Genomic DNA, 18,369 nt, shown 5'->3' with positions numbered 1-18,369 from the left:
AGGCAGGAGAATCACTTGAACCCGGGAGGCAGAGGTTGCAGTGAGCCAAGATCGCACCACTGCACTCCAGCCTGGGCAAGAAGAGCGAAAACTCCATGTCGGAAGAAAAAAAGGTGGGGGGGGTGGGGGTGGGGGGGTGGCTGATGATGATGAAAATGACAGTAACAATGACATAAGAAAACTCTACTTAGGATTACTAAGAAGATCAAATCAAATGAAAATGTACAGCCAGGCGCGGTGGCTCACGCCTGTAACCCTAGCACTTTGGGAGGCCGAGGTGGGTGGATCACAAGGTCAGGAGATCGAGACCATCCTGGCTAACACGGTGAAACCCCGTCTCTACTAAAAATACAAAAAATTAGCCGGGCGTGGTGGCACACGCCTGTAGTTCCAGCTACTCGGGAGGCTGAGGCAGGAGAATGGAGTGAACCTGGGAGGCAGGGCTTGCAGTAAGCCGAGATTGCACCACTGCAATCCAGCCTGGGTGACACAGTGAGACTCCATCTCAAAAAAAAAAAAAAAAAGAAAATGTATGTCAAATGTTGTAAAATGCAATACAAATATTGGTTGATATTGGTGGGAGAAGCCAAAGAGAAGAAAAGTATACAGTGCTATACAAAAGCATAATTTTTAATGAGCATTATTTGAAATAGCACATGTATTTCAAGAACCCTACCGAAAAAATCTTTATTCTGGCCATAGTATATTCACATAGACATTAACTTCTCCAGTAGCATTTTTCACTAACTCCAACACTGGACTATTTCGTAACTGACCATATAACCACAAAAACCCCAACCATTAAACCCTTGATTAGTAACTCCCAGGGCCTGTTAATGGATTTTGAACTTGAGAGTTGGCAGTCAAATGGCCCAGGATGCCAGCTGCTCAGTTATTAGACATTTAGGGAAGAAGCAATGAGGAGATGACAGAGAAAGAGAGTTCCACTGTGGGTCACTGGAGGGGAGGGGTGGGGATGTGGGTCAGTGCCAGGTGAGTGATGTTGACAGTGGCTGGAGTCACAGTGGGGGGTAGGTGCCAGCAAGAAGGAATGAGGATGTGTTCACACTGGGATCTGGGCACAGGTGCCAAATCCTTACCAAGAAGCAAATGAGGGTGTGCTGTGCAAAGGGCGTCTGCCTGGCAAGGGGGCAGCTAGCTTTCAATCCTGGCTCAGCAAGGTTAAGTAGGCAGGTTGCTTAACCTCCCTGAATCTAGACTTCCTCACCTCTAAAATGGGAACAATAATCTTTATTTCCTGGGACAACCACATGGATCAAATGAGACCTTCCAGGGACATGACATGTGCTTTGACAGAGAACACATAAAATGCTTTGTACAAGTTAAGATCTGAGCCTCTGCGCCTGTCCCCCCCTCCACGCGGGCCTGCACTCCCCGCCACTTCTGTAGACTGCCTACTCACTCCAACGCTCCTCCACTTTGCCGCACTTCAGCACTGGCCCAGACTCACATTTCCACCTTTCCGAATCATTCTCAGAAATGTTTTATCCATGTACTCTCCCACTCAGCCAACTAAACATCTACCCACTTGCCAAGCATTCCCTGAACACCTACCACATGCCAGGCCCCATGCCAGGCACTAGGGACAAGAGAGACACCTTGTCCCTGTCCCCAAGGAACCGGTGGTATGGAGGAGGGAAGAAAACACGCTGGTGCTGCCATAGTGTGAGGATGGCCCCACACAACACTCTGGTGACAGTGTGAGCCAGCAGAGCCGGGAGCAGGAGGGAATACCCCCAACACAGGGTGTTGGCTGAAGTGGAGCAGAGACTCTGGCGAGGGGTCCAGGTGTGCTGCAGTTAGAAGGAGGGGTACATGTCTGACAGACATAGTGAGGAGGGAGAAAAGAGGCTGGACAATTCTGAACAGACTCTCAGGAGTTGGGAGCTACAAGATACTGAAAGGATGGGCTGCTGAGAAGGCAGGTTAAAAGCCAATGCTCAGGTTTCTACCTTGGGAAACCAGGGAGATGATGCTATTTACTGCTAAGAGAAAAGGAGGAGGTGAGGTAGTTTGGGGTGGATCATATCTGAGCATCCTGGGTTTGTGGATCTGAAGACTATCATGGAGAGATGCCCAGAGGGGAGCTGGAGCTCACAATCCTTCAGAAAGAGAGCCACACTCTGGAGCTGGACAGTCCTTTCAGTGAGTCAAGGCCCCAATATCCCAGTTATGCTCCAAGGCCTAAGAAAGACCAAGACCATCTTCCCATTCAACTTCATCTCCTCGGGGCAGATCACTGTGCCTCCTTCCTCACTTCTTGTCCCCTACCCAGCACAAGACTCTGGCTCCACAGGAAAGGCACCCACTGGGCTCCTCTCCCTGACCGTACAAGAAGCTCAAGCAATGGAAACTTCTGTTCATACCGACATGTAGGACCTTGTGCCCACGAAGGAGTTGGCCATGGAGTCGATGAGCTGCCCGCTGACCCCAAAGTCACAGAGCTTGATCTCCCCACGGGAGTTGACTAGGATGTTGGAGGGCTTGACATCTGCAGGGAAGAGAAAATAGAAAAGGAGGGAACTGACACAGGTAGATTGGGGAAGAGAAGGGTCAGCATTCCACACAGACCAGCCCTGACCACGAGTCCCAGGACAACACCCCCGTCCGCCATCAGAGGCAGCCCTTGGCTTGCAAACACTGTACACCAAGGCCCTTTGTTCTGAGTTCAAGAAGCAACTGTCAGGAGATGAAATGAGCGGCTGCTGTAGAAGGAGAACAGAAAGACAGTCGATTTCCACTCTCTAAGAATGCAGACTTGGCCAGATGATCCACAGGAAGGAGTCCATTATCATGAACAGTCAGGATTTCAAAGTCTGTTGCTTCAACCACCCCTACTGGTAAAATATAGTATCTATGGTTGGATCATGAAGGAGGCAGAAAAAAACAAACAATAAGACCTATCTGCTTGCTGAGGCTACACAGGCTAGAAGGGGACAGGGTTTGGCGGGAATTCCCATTCTAGACTTCTGCACCAGGCACGGAGCATGTGGGTCTTTTTCTTATGAATATGTGTGGCAGGGGTGGGAGCTGAGTCATGATTCCATTCCATTCCACTGGAGTCACTCACCTACCAGCCTACACAGGTACATCTACCCTGCCAGTCAAGGGGAACCCCTTGCTACCTGGAGCTGGAACGTGAGAGGCCTTAAAGCTGCTCCTCAGAGTCAAAACGATGCCCCCATCCCCCTTCCTTGCACTCTTATTATCACCCCATCCCACCCATCCGGTCACTGTCACAAATACTAGTACATTGGCCCTTAGTTTGCAGAGACCTAAATTTCCAAACATTTTTTCTTCCGCTGTATCCTCTGATTCATACAACTGTCCTGTGAAGTGCATAGACCAGGGTCAATTATCCTCATTTATAGGTGAGAAAACCAAGGCTGGGACTTGGTGAAGGCCCCTGGAGCAGGGCTTTGTGGAGCAGACATCAGCAAACAATGACACTCACTTTGAGGGAAGACCATATCTAGGAAACATGCTAAACCATGACATCCTAAACCTATATGGTGTCTATATTAATAGTCATAATATAGACACCATATAGGACACCTAGAAAATCACAGAAAAAACCCAAACCTCCTACAATACAACCCAGCAGAGCCACTAATAACGTTTCATTATTTTTCTCTTTGATACTGTTATATGAATGCATTTATTATTATTTTTTTTTTAGACACAGAGTCTCACTACATTGCCCAGGCTGAGCTTGAACTCCTGGGCTCAAGCAATACACCTGCTTCAGCCTCCCAAGTAGCTGGGACTATAGGCGTGAGTCACCATGGCTGGCTATTTATTCTTAAACAGATTCAAGCAGGTCTATTTAAGTATCTTTCCAAGGACAAATCGAAAAACAAAAGCCGGGCGGTGCCTCACACCTATAATCCCAGCACTTTGGGAGGCCAAGGCAGGAAGATCACCTGAGGTCAGGAGTTTGAGACCAGCCTGACCAACATGGTGAAACTCCCATCTCTACTAAAAATACAAAAATTAGCCAGGAGTGGTGGCGGGTGCCTGTAATCCCATCTACTTGGGAGGCTGAGGCAGGGGAATCACTTGAACCTGGGAGGAGGAGGTTGTGGTGAGCCGACATCATGCCATTGCACTCCAGCCTGGGTGACAGAGCCAGACTCCATCTCAAAAAATATATTTATTAAATAAATAAATAAAAATAAAGAATTAGCATGGTGGCGCATGCTTGTAATCCCAGCTACTCAGGAGGCTGAGGCAGGAGAATCACTTGAACCTGGGAGGCAGAGGTTGCAGTGAGCTGAGACCACGCCATTGCACTCCAGTCTGGGCAACAAGAGTGAAACTCTGCCTCAAAAAAATAAATAAAAATAAAAATAATAATAAAAAAATCATGACCCTCTAATATCCCAGTGCCCCAACTCCACTTGGCCCCTCTTCATCTTCAGCCTGGGGGTAATCACCATTCCAGGCCAGCTCTAGCCTCTCTCTGCCCCAATCAGCTGCAGGAGGGCAGGACGTTGGCTGTCTGCCTCACCACTCTAAGCCCTGAGCCCAAACAGTATCTGACAGAGGGCAGGTGCTCCAAAAGCCCTTGTTGAATGAATGGTTCTAAATGCACCATGGATACATGCATGCACACACTGCATCACTGGTGTAGTCCTCCTAAGACCCAGCCCTCATCATGTCACTCCCCTACCCCACAGTGTGCAGACCCAAGTCAGGCTCTTCAGTAAAGGAACACAGGATACAAATCTTTGCAAACCCCTCTGCGACCCTCGTCTCCTACACATAGACTTTCAGAAGAGAGGTGCCAGAAGCAGCCTTAGAGGGCACCTAGTTCCTCCCCTTCATGATGAAAACAAAAAGTCTAAGGCCCAGCAGGACATGGTGGCTCACGCCTGTAATCCCAGCACTTTGGGAGGCTTAGGTGGGCAGATCACCAGAGGTCAGGAGTTCAAGACCAGCCTGGCCAACATGGTGAAACCTTGTCTGTAGTGAAGATACAAAAATTAGCCAGGTGTGGTGGCACACGCCTGTAATCCCCAGCTACTCAGAAGGCTGAGGCAGGAGAATCGTTTGAACCCGGGAAGCAGAGGTTGCAGTGAGCCAAGATCACACCACTGCACCCCAGCCTGGGTGACAGTGAGACTCCTCTGTCTCCAAAAAAAAAAAAAAAAAAAAAAGAAGGCTAAGGCCCAAGAGATCCAGCAACTTGCAACTTGTTCAAAGTCACAAAGCAAAAACTGGGTAAAGCTGAAAGCAGATCCCAGGCCCTCTGACACTTACACCTGTCCTCTTCTACCCACCCTGCTGCCGTGCTCTAACGGTCATCACCTACTGTCCACTGAACACCTGCTACCTTACCTGTGGGCTCTGTGTGGGCAGTCAAGAAACTGACCAAGTCCCCCACTGTCATGAAGCTTAAATTTTATTGTGAGGAGACAGACAAATCAATGAACAAATGTGTAACATCAGGTGGTCTTAAGTGGCACAAAGAAAAATATAAAACCCAGCCAGGCGCAATGGCTCACATCTGTAACCCCAGCACTTTGGGAGGCTGAGGTAGGCGGATCATTTGAGGTCAGCATGGTGAAACCCTGTCTTTACTAAAAATACAAAAATTGGCTGGGCATGGTAGCACATCACCTGTAATCCCAGCTACTAGGGAGGCTGAGGCAGGAGAATTGCTTGAACCCGGGAGGTAGAAGTTGCAATGAGCCGATATCGTGCCACTGCACTCCAGCCTGGGCAAACAGTGACACTCTGTCTCAAAAAATATATATATATATATATATATACCTCTATATATACACCTGTATATATATATATATATACCTGTATATATATATATACCTGTGTGTATATATATATATAGGTATATATATATACACACACACATATCTGTGTATATATATTTAACATATATGTGTGTATATATAACATATATGTGTGTGTATATAACACATATATACTATATATATACACGTATATATATAGTATATATATGTTAAATATATATACACAGATTTTTATATATATATATAATAAAACCCTGTGAGGACAGAGAGAGTAAGGGGGTACTGTTGTGACAGGGTGGCAAGGAACGGCCCTGTAAGGAGAGGACATTTGAGCAATGATGTGAACAGAGAGAAGGAGCGAGCCATGCAGCCTCTCAGAGAACCATGGGAAGATTCTCAACTTCGGGAGGAGAGGGGCGAGCTCTGTTCTTTCCCTGGGCCTAGTGTTAGGACAGGGCCCACAAACACTTCAGCCGAGGCATGAGTCCAGCAGTTGCTTGTTGGAGGTGTACCTCCTCATCCCACCATGCCCATGGCCCCTCAGAGGACCGGTGTTGGGTGCCTGGCCCCTGGAGGTCAGGTGCTCAGGATTTGGAAAATGATGCTGAAAATGGAACGAGACTGAGAAGGGTAAGGGGTGTGACAGCGCCCGCTGGGGCGGCACACCAAGGGGCTCCAACACAAGCCCTCTTCCACTCCTCCCACCCAGTGCCATTGCCTCTCATCCATGCCAGGCCACACGGCACCAGGCTCCCTCACCCGGCCCACACTCTCCCCATGGGCTGTTTAGGCATGATCTGTTAAGCCTGTTTTAGAGTAAAAGAGCAGCACTGGCTAGTGAGACAGAAGCCCTGTGTCAAATCCTGACCCTGACACTCTACACGCAGCCCTGAGCAAGTCACTTGACTTTTCTGGGCCATGGTTTGCCATGATTGAAACAGTCACAATGGCGGCTCTCATACCATCACAAGTTACAGACCAGGATTGATGTAATAAGGCATGGCATATAAGCAGCACACCATGTTATAGGAATAGACAATGATTGCTTCACAGGCTGCCCTCCAAGATCGGCAGTTCACAGAACCAGACACCTCTCCTTCCCCACAAGAACACAGTCTCCTCCACCCAGTCCAGCAGCTTCTTCCTCTGCTGGCTCAGACACCTCTCTTCAGACTACAGCTGCTGCTCAGGCATGGCTGTGCTGCCTCTAGCTGTCCTTGTATCTGATCTCTATTCACATGGCAAGCAAGCCTCCTTTTTTCAAACTTACATAACACAGCTTGCCGCCATCCCTGGCTGTCAGCTCCAGCTTCTCCCACCCGCTCCAGGGAAAAACACTGCCTAGGAGGCAGCAGAGATGGAAGGGGTTGGAGAGGAGGAGAAGGGAAATTCTGAGGGGCTTTTCACTGCTAGACCACATTGGTCCTGGGAGCCAGATCCCGGAGGGCCTCACAAGAAGCCACCTGGAAACCTGGGCACGAGATCACTGAACCCCAGAGCACGCTGCTGGAGCCGCCAGGCTAGGACATCCCTCTTGCCCCTGCTCCTGCTACACCCAAGTCTAGCTCTTCTCTGGGGACAGAAAAGAGGTACATGATGGCAGACAAGTCCAGAGAGAGTTCATTTCTTGATCTCCCTCAGCACCCCACACTTGCTTCCCACAATAGCCAGGCCTTCACACACTGTTCTTGTCTCCAGCATCTTCTCCCTCCCCCCGCCTACACAGAAACCAGCACTCCTCCAGCGGGACAGCCCCTGCACAGAGCCTGCCATGGCTCCCCTCTGCCTCAGAGCACAGTCCCAAGCCCCTCTGCCCGCCTTTCCATGCCCTCCACTGTTTCTTCCTTTCCTCTCCAACTTCACACCACAACACATCTCCACATCCACTTCTTCCTGGTTGGGGCTGGCCTGCCTCTCTAACTGCCCCTGTGTAAGAGTCTCGCCTTCTCTTGTGCTGGTCCTTGCATCTAAAAAGTCTTCCTTTCAAATCACCCTGTCACCTCTACTCCTAGATGCCTAGTTCTTCTGAATCCCCTTCCCAACTTGGGATAATGCCCTGCTCCTGGAGTCCTGGGAGGATTAACTGGGCTTCCTCTGACATTCTCCTAGCAGAGCCCTCAAACATTCAAATCACAGGCCCAGTACTTCTCTACTTCCTGAGGCCACCTCTGGGCCTTGTGTTCTCTTTCTGATCCTTTGATAACTGAAAGGTGATGCTGAGAGGGTCCCCAGCAGCTGGTTGGCCAGGCTGCATTCTGGAGGAAGCATCAACCACCCACCCAGTAGGCTCCCAGGCTCATAAGCTTCCCTAGGAATCCCACAGGAGGCTGAGATCTAACAACCCCAATTCTGCTCAGCTTCTGTGACAATGAGTATGGGTAACCCCTCCTTCCTCAAAAATGAACAAGGAGGTTTTATGAAAAACTCAGAAAGTATGTTCTTCTCCGATATTTTCTGTCCCAGAAATAACACTATTCAAAGCTTCCTGATTTTTCCCTCAAGAGCACACATTTTGAAGTTTATTAAGTATTTTCTACCCCTCTAAAATAAGGTGTTTGGATAAAACAATTTAGGGAGTCATTTATTTATTCTAGAAACACAGAGTATCTGCACTGAGCTAAGAGTAAAAAGGACACAGGGATTGTCACCATCAGGGGAGACAGAATCCAACAAATGACAAGAACATGTGCACGTGTAAGGGCAAAGATGAAGATGTGGTCAAGGCCCCGTGGACTCGTTCTAAATTCTTCCAACCAGGTGGGATGGGTGCCACCCATCAGATGATAGCCTGAGTAGCTGACAAGGCCCTGGCAGGCAGATGAACCAAGGTGAATCTCGGCCTTCTATGTGTTTCCACTATATCCTAATACCTTCATTTTGTTTGGTTTAGGCTAATATTAAAAGCAGCTGAATTCCCTAAGGCAAGATGGAAGACGGTGGGGCTTGGGGGAAGAGAAAGGCAGAGGAGGGGTGGAAGTGGGGAGCCCAAAAGAAAGAGAAGAGGTGGAAGGAAGGAGCGAGGGGCTGCTGAGAAGCAAGCAGAGTGACACAGGGAAGCTGGATTCTTGCTCATCTGTGACAAAGGCTGAATCCAAAAGTAGATAAGCAACAGTTAAAGGATTTTAAAAAAAGGCAAATGAAGATTTTTTAAAATGGTGACTTTAGGCTTCAAACAACCTCTTCTTAGTATCCTTGGCAAAGCCTTAATAACTCTCCCCACTAAAGATGAAGAAACAGAGAGAAAGGGAGCTGACCTGGATGAGTCAAATCGCACCCTCTACAGAGCCACCTCCAGCCATCCATGGCCTCAGGGAGCTAATTAAGTAGCAGAGATAATTAAAATTCTGAGAAAATCCCCAACTCTTCAATTAGCCATTACATGTAAGCTCTTTTCCCCCACCCAAATTTCCTTCCCCAAGAGCACTGGGAAAAAAAAGCCGGGATGCAGCTGAGAGACTAGGTGGGAGAATGAGAGGTGCAGGCGAGCCTAGCAGACCTAAGAAGATCCTACAACAGCTCTGATTTATGGAACACCTGCTATGTCAGGCCTTTTAAATATACTATCCTTTTTTTTTGGAGACAAAGTCTTACTCTGTCACCCAGGCTAGCGTGCAGTGGCATGATCTCAGCTCACTGCAACCTCCGCCTCCCCAGTTCAAATATACTATCTTCTTTAATCCTTACAGTAACACTGTGAGGTAAGCATTATAAACCATTGCACACAGATGAGAAACACTGAGGCCTAGAATAGGAAGGCGTCACCTGTTAGGGTGGCGCAGGGAGTTAACGATAGGGCCAAGGGTTAGAACTCAAACCCCTGAGGGAGCGTTCTCTCCAGGATCTAAAAAATCAGGGCCCAGACAACAGGACTAAAGGCAACCCATAATAAGTTGTACTCCAAAGTTTCAGAAGAGCCGTTATTGAGCTGTGGCCGGGGAAGGAATCATTCACATTACAGATGTAACGAGCTTTATTTCTGGGAACAAGGATTTGACTTGGGGCAGGCTGAAATCCCTGAAATTCAGTAAGGAGAGAATAATTCTCCACTCCAGTTTAGCGAGTGAGCACGATGCTTCTTTCTCAGCTCCAGCCCATTATCCTTCTTGACAAGGCCAACTGCAAGAAACCTGCTAACAGCAGGAACCAGAGGTTGTTTCCCACCTCCTGATTAGCAACTGAATTCAAACAGGGAGCCTCCAGAGCATGCCTGCCAGGTCCTAACAAGCAACTATTTTTATCTCCCTCACTTTCAAGATTTTTACAACCAAGCCCAGAAACTGCATTTTAAGTTTCTTTTCTTCCTTCCCTCCCAAGCCTCATTAGTTTTGAAATGCTCTCCTTCTCTACCCTCCCTACACCCCTCTCTGCCAATTCACTGCTCATCCCCTGACCCAGAGGGCCCACAAACCCTGACAATTAAACATGAGATGATGTTACTGGAGCTTAGGATTTGCTTTTCATTAGCACACAACATTCCAATAAATTATCTAAATTTTTAGGCCGGGCATGGTGGCTCAGGCCTGTAATCCCAGCACATCAGGAGGCTAGGGCGGGCGAATTGCTAGAGGCCAGAAGTTCAAGGTCAGCCTGGGCAATGTGGCAAAACTCTGTCTCTACTAAAGATACCAAAAAAAATTATCCAGGCATGGTGGTGTGCAACGGTAGTCCCAGCTACTCAGGAGGCTGAGGCATGAGAACTCATTGAACCCGGGAAGCAGAGGTTGCAGTGAGCTGAGATTGCACCACTGCACTCCAGCCTGGGTGACAGAGCGAGACTTTGTCTCAAAAAAGTAAAATAACATAAAGTAAATTATCTAAAATTTTAATACAGGATGTAACAAAAGCCAGAGCAAAAGGTATAGGGGGTACAGAGAGAAGAGAGGTATAATAAAAGAAAGGAAAGAAGAGCAGTCAAGGGAAATGCTTATGAATCCCAGATTCCCTGACAGCACTCTTTTTTTTGGCTGGAGTGCAGTAATATGATCATGGCTCACTGCAGCCTCGACCTCCTAGGCTCAAGCGATCCTCCCACTTCAGCACACGCCACCATGCCCAAGTAACTTTTTCTTTTTTTGGTAGACAGGGTCTCCCTGCTTTGCCCAGGCTGGTCTCAAACCCTTGGGCTCAAGCAAGCCTACTGCCTCAGCCTCCCAAAGTGCTGGGATTACAATCGTGAGCCACTACGCCCAGCCTGATCTCTCATTTTTCATGACCCTTCGTAATATTTGGCAGAATAGTCCTAGTTTACAGATATGGAAGTTGAGGCTGGAGGATAAAATCTCTTGCCAAAGGTCACAAAATAACATTAAAACAGCATATTTCCCCCACCAGATTATTTGGGCTACCTCAGAGGAGCAGATATGCAATGTATCACAGTATCACAAACCCAATCAACCACCTACAGGCAGGAGAACAAACCTGGCTAACTTGAGTTCTTATCATATGCTATTCAAGAAACGGAAGTTAGCTAAAAATCTGTTTTGACCTGCTGAAGGCTAATTTTATTTAGCAGGAGAGGTAGGAGGTAGTGAGGTGGGTGTTAAACAATGACAAAAGAAGATAGGCCAGAGTTTTGTTCATTATTAAACAATGAGTAAGTAGGAAAGAATTTCTAGTAAGGTCACCATATTTATGTGACCCAGGCTCCACCAAAGTATGGCCTCCCCATTTGTGCCTGGGTCACAGCTTAACATAATTCACCAAAAAAGGTCTGGAAAAAAGGTCAAGAAACTACTCACCAGTTATTCCTAGCTTGGGATAACCCGTAATGGGAAGACTTAGAAGAATGTGTTTGACAATTTAAAGACAGATGTCAGGCATTCCTTGTCTCCTCATCACACATACTTCTTTGGGGCAAATGCAGCTTAAGGTGGAGACTGACACAATGAGAACCTTGTCCCTGGCTACAGGGCAGCCCCCTGACCCAGGCTGGGCCACTTACAGCTCCCTATCACCTGGCCACGGTGATCTCATAGGTCTGGGCACACGACCCCTAACAGTCCAATCAGGAGTCCTCGCTCAGAACTTTCTAATTGAAGTGAGAAAAACTCTTCTGATAACAAAACTGTAAAGCAGGAAACCATGGTTCCATCTGGTAGACAGCTGGCCCGAGAGAAGAAAGCCAACATCGAAAGGGAAACAAGTGAGAGGGAGAGATCTAACAGCATTTTTTTTTTTTTTTTTTTTGAGACGAAGTCTCACACTGTCGCCCAGGCTGGAGTGCAGTAGCACGATCTCAGCTCACTACAACTCTGCCTCCCAGATTCAAGCAATTCTCCCTGCCTCAGCTTCCCAAATAGCTGGGACTACAGGCACCCACCACCACATCCAGGTAATTTTTGTATTTTTTAGTAGAGATGGGGTTTCGCCATGTTGGCCAGGCTAGCTAACAGCATCTTTTTTTTTTTTTTTTTTTTTTTTTTTTGAGATGGAGTCTTGCTCTGTTGCCAGGCTGGAGTGCAATGGCGCGATCTCAGCTCACTGCAACCTCCGCCTCCCCGGTTCAACCGATTCTCCTGCCTCAGCCTCCTGAGTGGCTGGGACTACAGGCACCTGCCACCACGCCTAGCTAATTTTTGTATTTTTAGTAGAGACGGGGTTTCACCATGTTGGCCAGGCTGGTCTCAATCTCTTGACCTCACAAACTGCCCGCCTTGGCCTCCCAAAGTGCTGGGATTATAGGGTGAGCTACCACGCCCGGCCACTAACAGCATCTTTTTAAAGTATATTTTAATCAAAGTATAAGAGCTAATGGCATTTGAGTCCCTGGATACAATTATCCATCAGGCCAGCTGTATTTCTATCCTTCCTGGGGTTTGGTTAGCTGATACAAAAAAAAAATCATCTTTATTGTTTGAGTTAATTCAAGTTCATTAGCAACCAAGAATCTTAACACCCAGTGATTCTTATCATCACCTGGCATCATAAATTTCATTATTAAGTAGGCCATTTAGTGTGGTGTGGAAACAGCACCACTAACCTTGATCTGAAGTTAGGCAGATCTGGGTTTGAATCCTAGCTCTATCATCTACTAGCTCTGTGGCCCCAGCTCAGTTACAGAACCTCTCTGAGCCTTTCCTTGACTGTCAGGTGGGAATAGTAACTCCTACCTGCTAATGTCTGGCAGGTACTAAGTACTCAAATCAGGAGGCTTTAAATGTGAGAAGCACAGAAGTTAGAGTTCAATGGCTCTTGCAGCTTGGAGGGAAAATAAAAGCTAACATTTATTTCAGAAGAAAATATAACCAATATAAGGAATCAGATTCCTTCTCAGCCTGGCTTCTACCTACCATGGCCCCTGTGAAAGGAAAATAAATCTTGGGGCCCCAGAAATCACTAAGCTAAAGGGAAAAGTCAAGCTGGGAACTGCTTAGGGCAAACCTGCCTCTCATTCTGTTCAAAGCCATCCCTCCGCTCAATGAGATAAATGTGTATCTGATTGCCTCCTTTGGAAAGGCTAATCAGAAACTCAAAAGAATCCAACTGTTTGTCTCTCACCTACCTGGGACTTCGAAGCCCCCTCCCTGCTTCAAGTTGTCCTGCCGTTCCCAACAGAACCAAGGAACATCTTACATATACTGATGTCTCATGTCTCCCTAAAATGTATAAAACCAACCTGTGCTTGGACCACCTTGGACACATGTCATCAGGACCTCCTGAGGCTGTGTCACAGGGTCCTCAACCTTGGCAAAATAAACCTTCTAAATTAACTGAGACCTGTCTCAGTTATTCAGGGTTCACATTTTGGTAACCACCAAGGGATTCTGAGTGGAGGGGCCCCTGACCTTTGACAAATCTCCTATTGGTGGCTGGTACCAGCTTGAGCTATCTTTGTGCCTCAAACCAATCAGACAATTTGCTGACGCCTGGAAGCACCTCCTCCAGAGAATCCCCGATCTCCCAAAATTTGGAGGTGATCTAAAGTTTATTTTGCTGTACAACTCCTTTTTTGTTTCTGAGTTTTACTTGCTTCCGACACAAGGAAGGCAAGTTTTCCTGCTTCCGTGACAATGGAAGGCAAGTAACTCCTTTATGGAGTTTTGAGCTTGCTTCCAACAGGGAGGACAGGTTTGAGTCTTTTCCTGCTTCTAGGATGGTAGAGGGCAGTCTTCAGCATGAAACCCATCCCTAAGTAACTGAATTAGGGTTTGTCTTGGCTACAGTTATGATTAACAACCAGCTGGTCTTAATTTCTCCTTACCATTAGAGCTCTCAGTACTTGTATAGGTTGTGTGATCATTTGTTTTGCTTTACTGTTTCTTTTTGTTGTTGTTTCGGTCTTTTTCCCCTTGGGTTTGACCAACTCTATGCAACTTGATCAAATTTGAAGGAAAGTTCCAAATTATGGGGAACAAGGCCTCTGAAGTGGCTAAATTCCCACACACAAAAAAAAAAAAACCAAGAAAAAAAAAGTGGCATGGTGGAGGGAGAAAAACGGCCAGCAAAAGAAAACAAAAAAAAAAGAAAAAAAGGAAAGATTTTTGATTTGACTCCTTAAGGGGCTTTATTCACAAAACAATGCCACGTTTTTGCTAGCCAGGCCAAACTGAAGGAGCAATAGCTATCACCTCAGGCTGCAGTTCCATACATAGGGTTCTGCCTTCTTTTTTTCATGACAGCCTAGGTTTGGTTCCTAAATCAAGCCCTTTCTGAAAGGTTTGATATTTGGTACTTCTGAAATAGCAGCAATTTGTCCAAGCAGAAATACGGCAATGAGATTTAAACAGATTTTTTTAAAGGAGCTCAATGGTTAAAAGTCAGCTTAATTAAAAGCTAACATCCAAGATATGTGTGTGTGTGTCTTTAAAAGGATTTTATGTTTTGGGTTTGTTTTTTCTCTGTCTAGGACCCTGTCTTTTTTTGAGACAAATTTTTCTTCTTCTCAGTTGACAGAATTGTTTTCTTCATTTACTTCTGCTCTCTCTCCTTTCTCTTGCACCCTCTGCTGCATGAGAAACCTAAAATAGTTTATAATAGCCTGGAGTTCCTCAAAAAAAAAAAAAAAAGGAGGCACCAGACTCCCTTTGGGGGAGAAACCTGTTTTTCCTTATGGGTCTCCCCAAGAGTATAAACAAATTCCTCTCAGCTATTAAACTGCTTTTGTATTGTGTTACCTGATTTTCTGACTAAAATAGTTATTGCAACAGAGGCTACTCTTGGGTTTTTAATGAAGAGGGTAGTTTAGACACTTAGAAATGTCTTTGTTTAAAAAACTTTTATTTTGAGACAGAGTCTTGCTCTGTCGCCCAGGCTGGAGTGCAATGGCACGGTCTCGGCTCACTGCAACCTCCGCCTCCTGGGTTCAAGCGATTCTCCTGTCTCAGCCTCCGGAGTAGCTGGGGTTACAGGCGCCTGCCACCATGCCTTGCTAATTTTTGTATTTTTAGTAGAGACGGGGTTTCACCATGTTGGCCAGGCTGGTCTGGAACTGCTGACCTCATGATCCACCCGCCTCGGCCTCCCAAAGTGCTGAGATTACAGGCGTGAGCCACTGTGCCCGGCCAAAAAAAAATTTTTTTTTTTTTTTGAGACGGAGTCTTGCTCTGTTGCCAGGCTGGAGTGCAGTGGCACAGACTCAGCTCACTGCAACCTCCGCCTCCTGGGTTCAAGCGATTCTCCTGCCTAAGCCTCCGAAGTAGTTGGGATTACAGGCACGCACCACCACGCCCAGCTAATTTTTGTATTTTTAGTAGAGATGGGGTTTCACCATGTTGGCCAGGCTGGTCTTGAACTCCTGACCTCGTGATCCGCCCACCTCGGCCTCCCAAAGTGTTGGGATTACAGGCGTGAGCCACCGCGCCCGGCCAAAAAAATTTTTTTTTTAAAAGCATCATGTGGTCTAGCCTCCTTTTTGGAGACCCAGGATTCAGTGTGGGCTCTACTCAGAGCTCAGAGATCCAGTTAAGATAGGTAGTACCTATCTAAATAAATTGGTCTCCTTATACAATCCTATGCTAGATTTCTATAATTGTATGTTTGATTGGGCATCCACCTTTAATCTTCCTCTAGCACCACCAGACTTTTCCTCTCTGTACTTTATGATGTAAATTTTGCTATCTGATTTTTCACCAAAGAGTTGTGTCCTTCAATACGCAGATTTAGGAGCTATTTAGCTGACAACTGCCAAGCATAATGAAACAGGTTATCAAGAGTTTGCAAGTCTTAGAAGGGGGTAAAAAAAAAGGAGGTCTGTCTTATCTTTAAGATGTACTTCTATTAGTATGTCTAATATGTCCATGTATTTATGTGTTGTGTACACAATGATTTACTACTAAAAAATATAAAACAGCTCTAGTTAATTGGCTTAAGGAAAAATAAAAGCACAAATCAAATACTTTATCAGAAAATGAAAGACTAGTCAAATGTTTTCTCAAGTTTACGTGGCTTAAGTAAAATCTTTGATAGATAAGCTACCTTTAAAATTGTTGGTAAAGTACTATTAGAAATGCCTTAAGAATAGCCAGGGTACATTTTTGTTTGCATTTTTTGATCAAGAAATTTCATATGTATCCCTGCCAAATATTATAAGGTGTCAAAATTTGGCATAGGGATTACAAAACTATAAACCCAGCCCAAAACAGGATGATCTTTGCTTGTGAGCCACCAGGCGCGGTGGCGCATACCTGTAATCACAGCACTTTGGGAGGCCAAGGCAGGCAGATCACTTGAGGTCAGAAGTTCAAGACCAGCCTGACCAACATGGTAAAACCCCATCTCTACTAAAAATACAAAAATTAGTTGGGCGTGGTGGCAGGCACCTGTAATCCCAGTTACTGAGAAAGCTGAGGCAGGAGAATTACTGGAACCTAGGAGGCGCAGGTTGCAGTGAGCTGAGATCATGTCACTGCACTCTAGCCTGGGTGACAGAGCCAGACTTTGTTTAAAAAAAAAAAGATCTTTGCTTCTGTAAATACTGAATAAGAGACTGACATTGGTTTAGTGAAAATAGCTAAGTCTTGAATTATTTAGTAAAATAACCATAACTTCTAATCATGTGGCTTTAGGCAGCCTAGTCCCCAGGCAGGAAGGGGGTTTGGGGAAAAGGCTGTTATTGTCTTTGTTTCAAAGCTCAACTATAAACTAAGTTCCTCCCAAAGTTAGTTCTGTCTATGCCGAGGAATGAACAAGGACAGCTTGGAGATTAGAAGCAACATGGAGTCAGTTCGGTCAGATCTTTTTCACTGTCTCAGTTATAATTTTGCAATGATGGTTTCTCTTTTTTTTCTTTTTGAGACGGAGTTTCACTCTTGTTGACCAGGCTGGAATGCAATGACACAATCTTGGCTCACTGCAGCCTCTGCCTCCTGGGTTCAAGTGATTCTCCTACCTCAGCCTCCCGAGTAACTGGGATTACAGGTGCTCATCACCACCCAGACTAATTTCTTGTATTTTTGTAGAGACAGGCTTTCACAACGTTGGCCAGGCTGGTCTCAAACTCCTGACCTCAGGTGATCCACCATGCCCAGCCCTGCAGTTTCTCTTTAAAAGGTGGTTTTATAATCAACTATAAAACTCTAACAGGTGCTCCTGAATACAGGCTTCTGATAACTTTAAAGACTGTGACATCAAAACAGAGGAAAAACTTTCATGACTCATGGAGAGCTGAAATGTTCATGAATATCAAGCAGAACAGGAATTAACTGCATGAACTGAACTTACAGGAGACTGAAGTAATCTTTTTTATTTTTTTGCTTAAACGCTGCTGATTCTTTGTGTTGTTTTTCAGAGTCAAGGAAACTTTTCTTTTGAGCTATTGACAGGTTTTAACAATTTGTTTGTTTTTTTGAGATGCAGTCTCGCTCTGTTGCCCAGGCTGGAGTGCAGTGGCATGATCTCAGTCATTGCAACCTCCACCTCCAGGGTTCAAGTGATTCTTGGGTCTCAGACTCCTGAGTAGCTGGGACTACAGGCACACACCACCACGCCCAGCTAATTTTTTGTATTTTTAGTAGAGATGGGGTTTCACCATGTTGGCCAGGCTGGTCTTGAACTCCTGACCTCAAGTGATCCACCCGCCTCAGCCTCCGAAAGTGCTGTGATTACAGTCGTGAGCCACCACGCCCAGCCAGGTTTTAACAATAAAGTATACATACGCCTATGAGAAAAACTGAAGCATATTTGTTTCTCTCTACCTGATTACTCCAGAATTTGGAAACTATGTGGGAGTATTCTTAACTTATGGCAATATAGTTATCTGCATATGTGCAATAAAAATCTGTTTTCATTTGTAACAGGACACAATTGGAGAAACTGGTTGTTTTACCAAGGCTTTGACTAGAATGGTGTGCTTTCCTTTAAGGAATCCAACTTGATTTATAAAGCCAATAAAAGCCCCTTGGGAAAACTAGCCTCATACCTTGTCTACACCGTCCCTGTACAGGGATCTTGGCCTGTTGTAAGTAAAGAATGTCACTTTCTGATAGGCCCAGGAGCCCCAAGCTATCTTGGGACATTAAGAGGAGAGGAATTCACCCAACTTGTATGTATTTGATGGTACAAATCCATGGCTGGGCTCAGCTTTAAAAAAGTCTTATCTGAGATTCCTTCTACAGAGCAAAGTTCCATCAAGGCCAAT

The 18,369-nt window shown here is 46.0% G+C and overlaps 1 protein-coding gene across 1 annotated transcript in view; it reads right to left on the bottom strand.

The window, feature by feature from the left end:
* The window catches only part of MAP2K1 (mitogen-activated protein kinase kinase 1), a 102,532-nt gene that overhangs the window by 7,282 nt on the left and 76,881 nt on the right, over positions 1–18,369 (bottom strand). Inside the window, exon 6 of the mRNA XM_004056369.5 lies at positions 2,388–2,512. Coding sequence (XP_004056417.1) covers positions 2,388–2,512 — 125 coding nt within the window. The remainder of the gene's footprint in view (positions 1–2,387; positions 2,513–18,369) is intronic.

Source organism: Gorilla gorilla, chromosome 16 (assembly GCF_029281585.2).
Source record: "Gorilla gorilla gorilla isolate KB3781 chromosome 16, NHGRI_mGorGor1-v2.1_pri, whole genome shotgun sequence".
NCBI lineage: Eukaryota > Metazoa > Chordata > Mammalia > Primates > Hominidae > Gorilla > Gorilla gorilla.
This window is presented reverse-complemented; position numbering and strand designations above follow the sequence as displayed.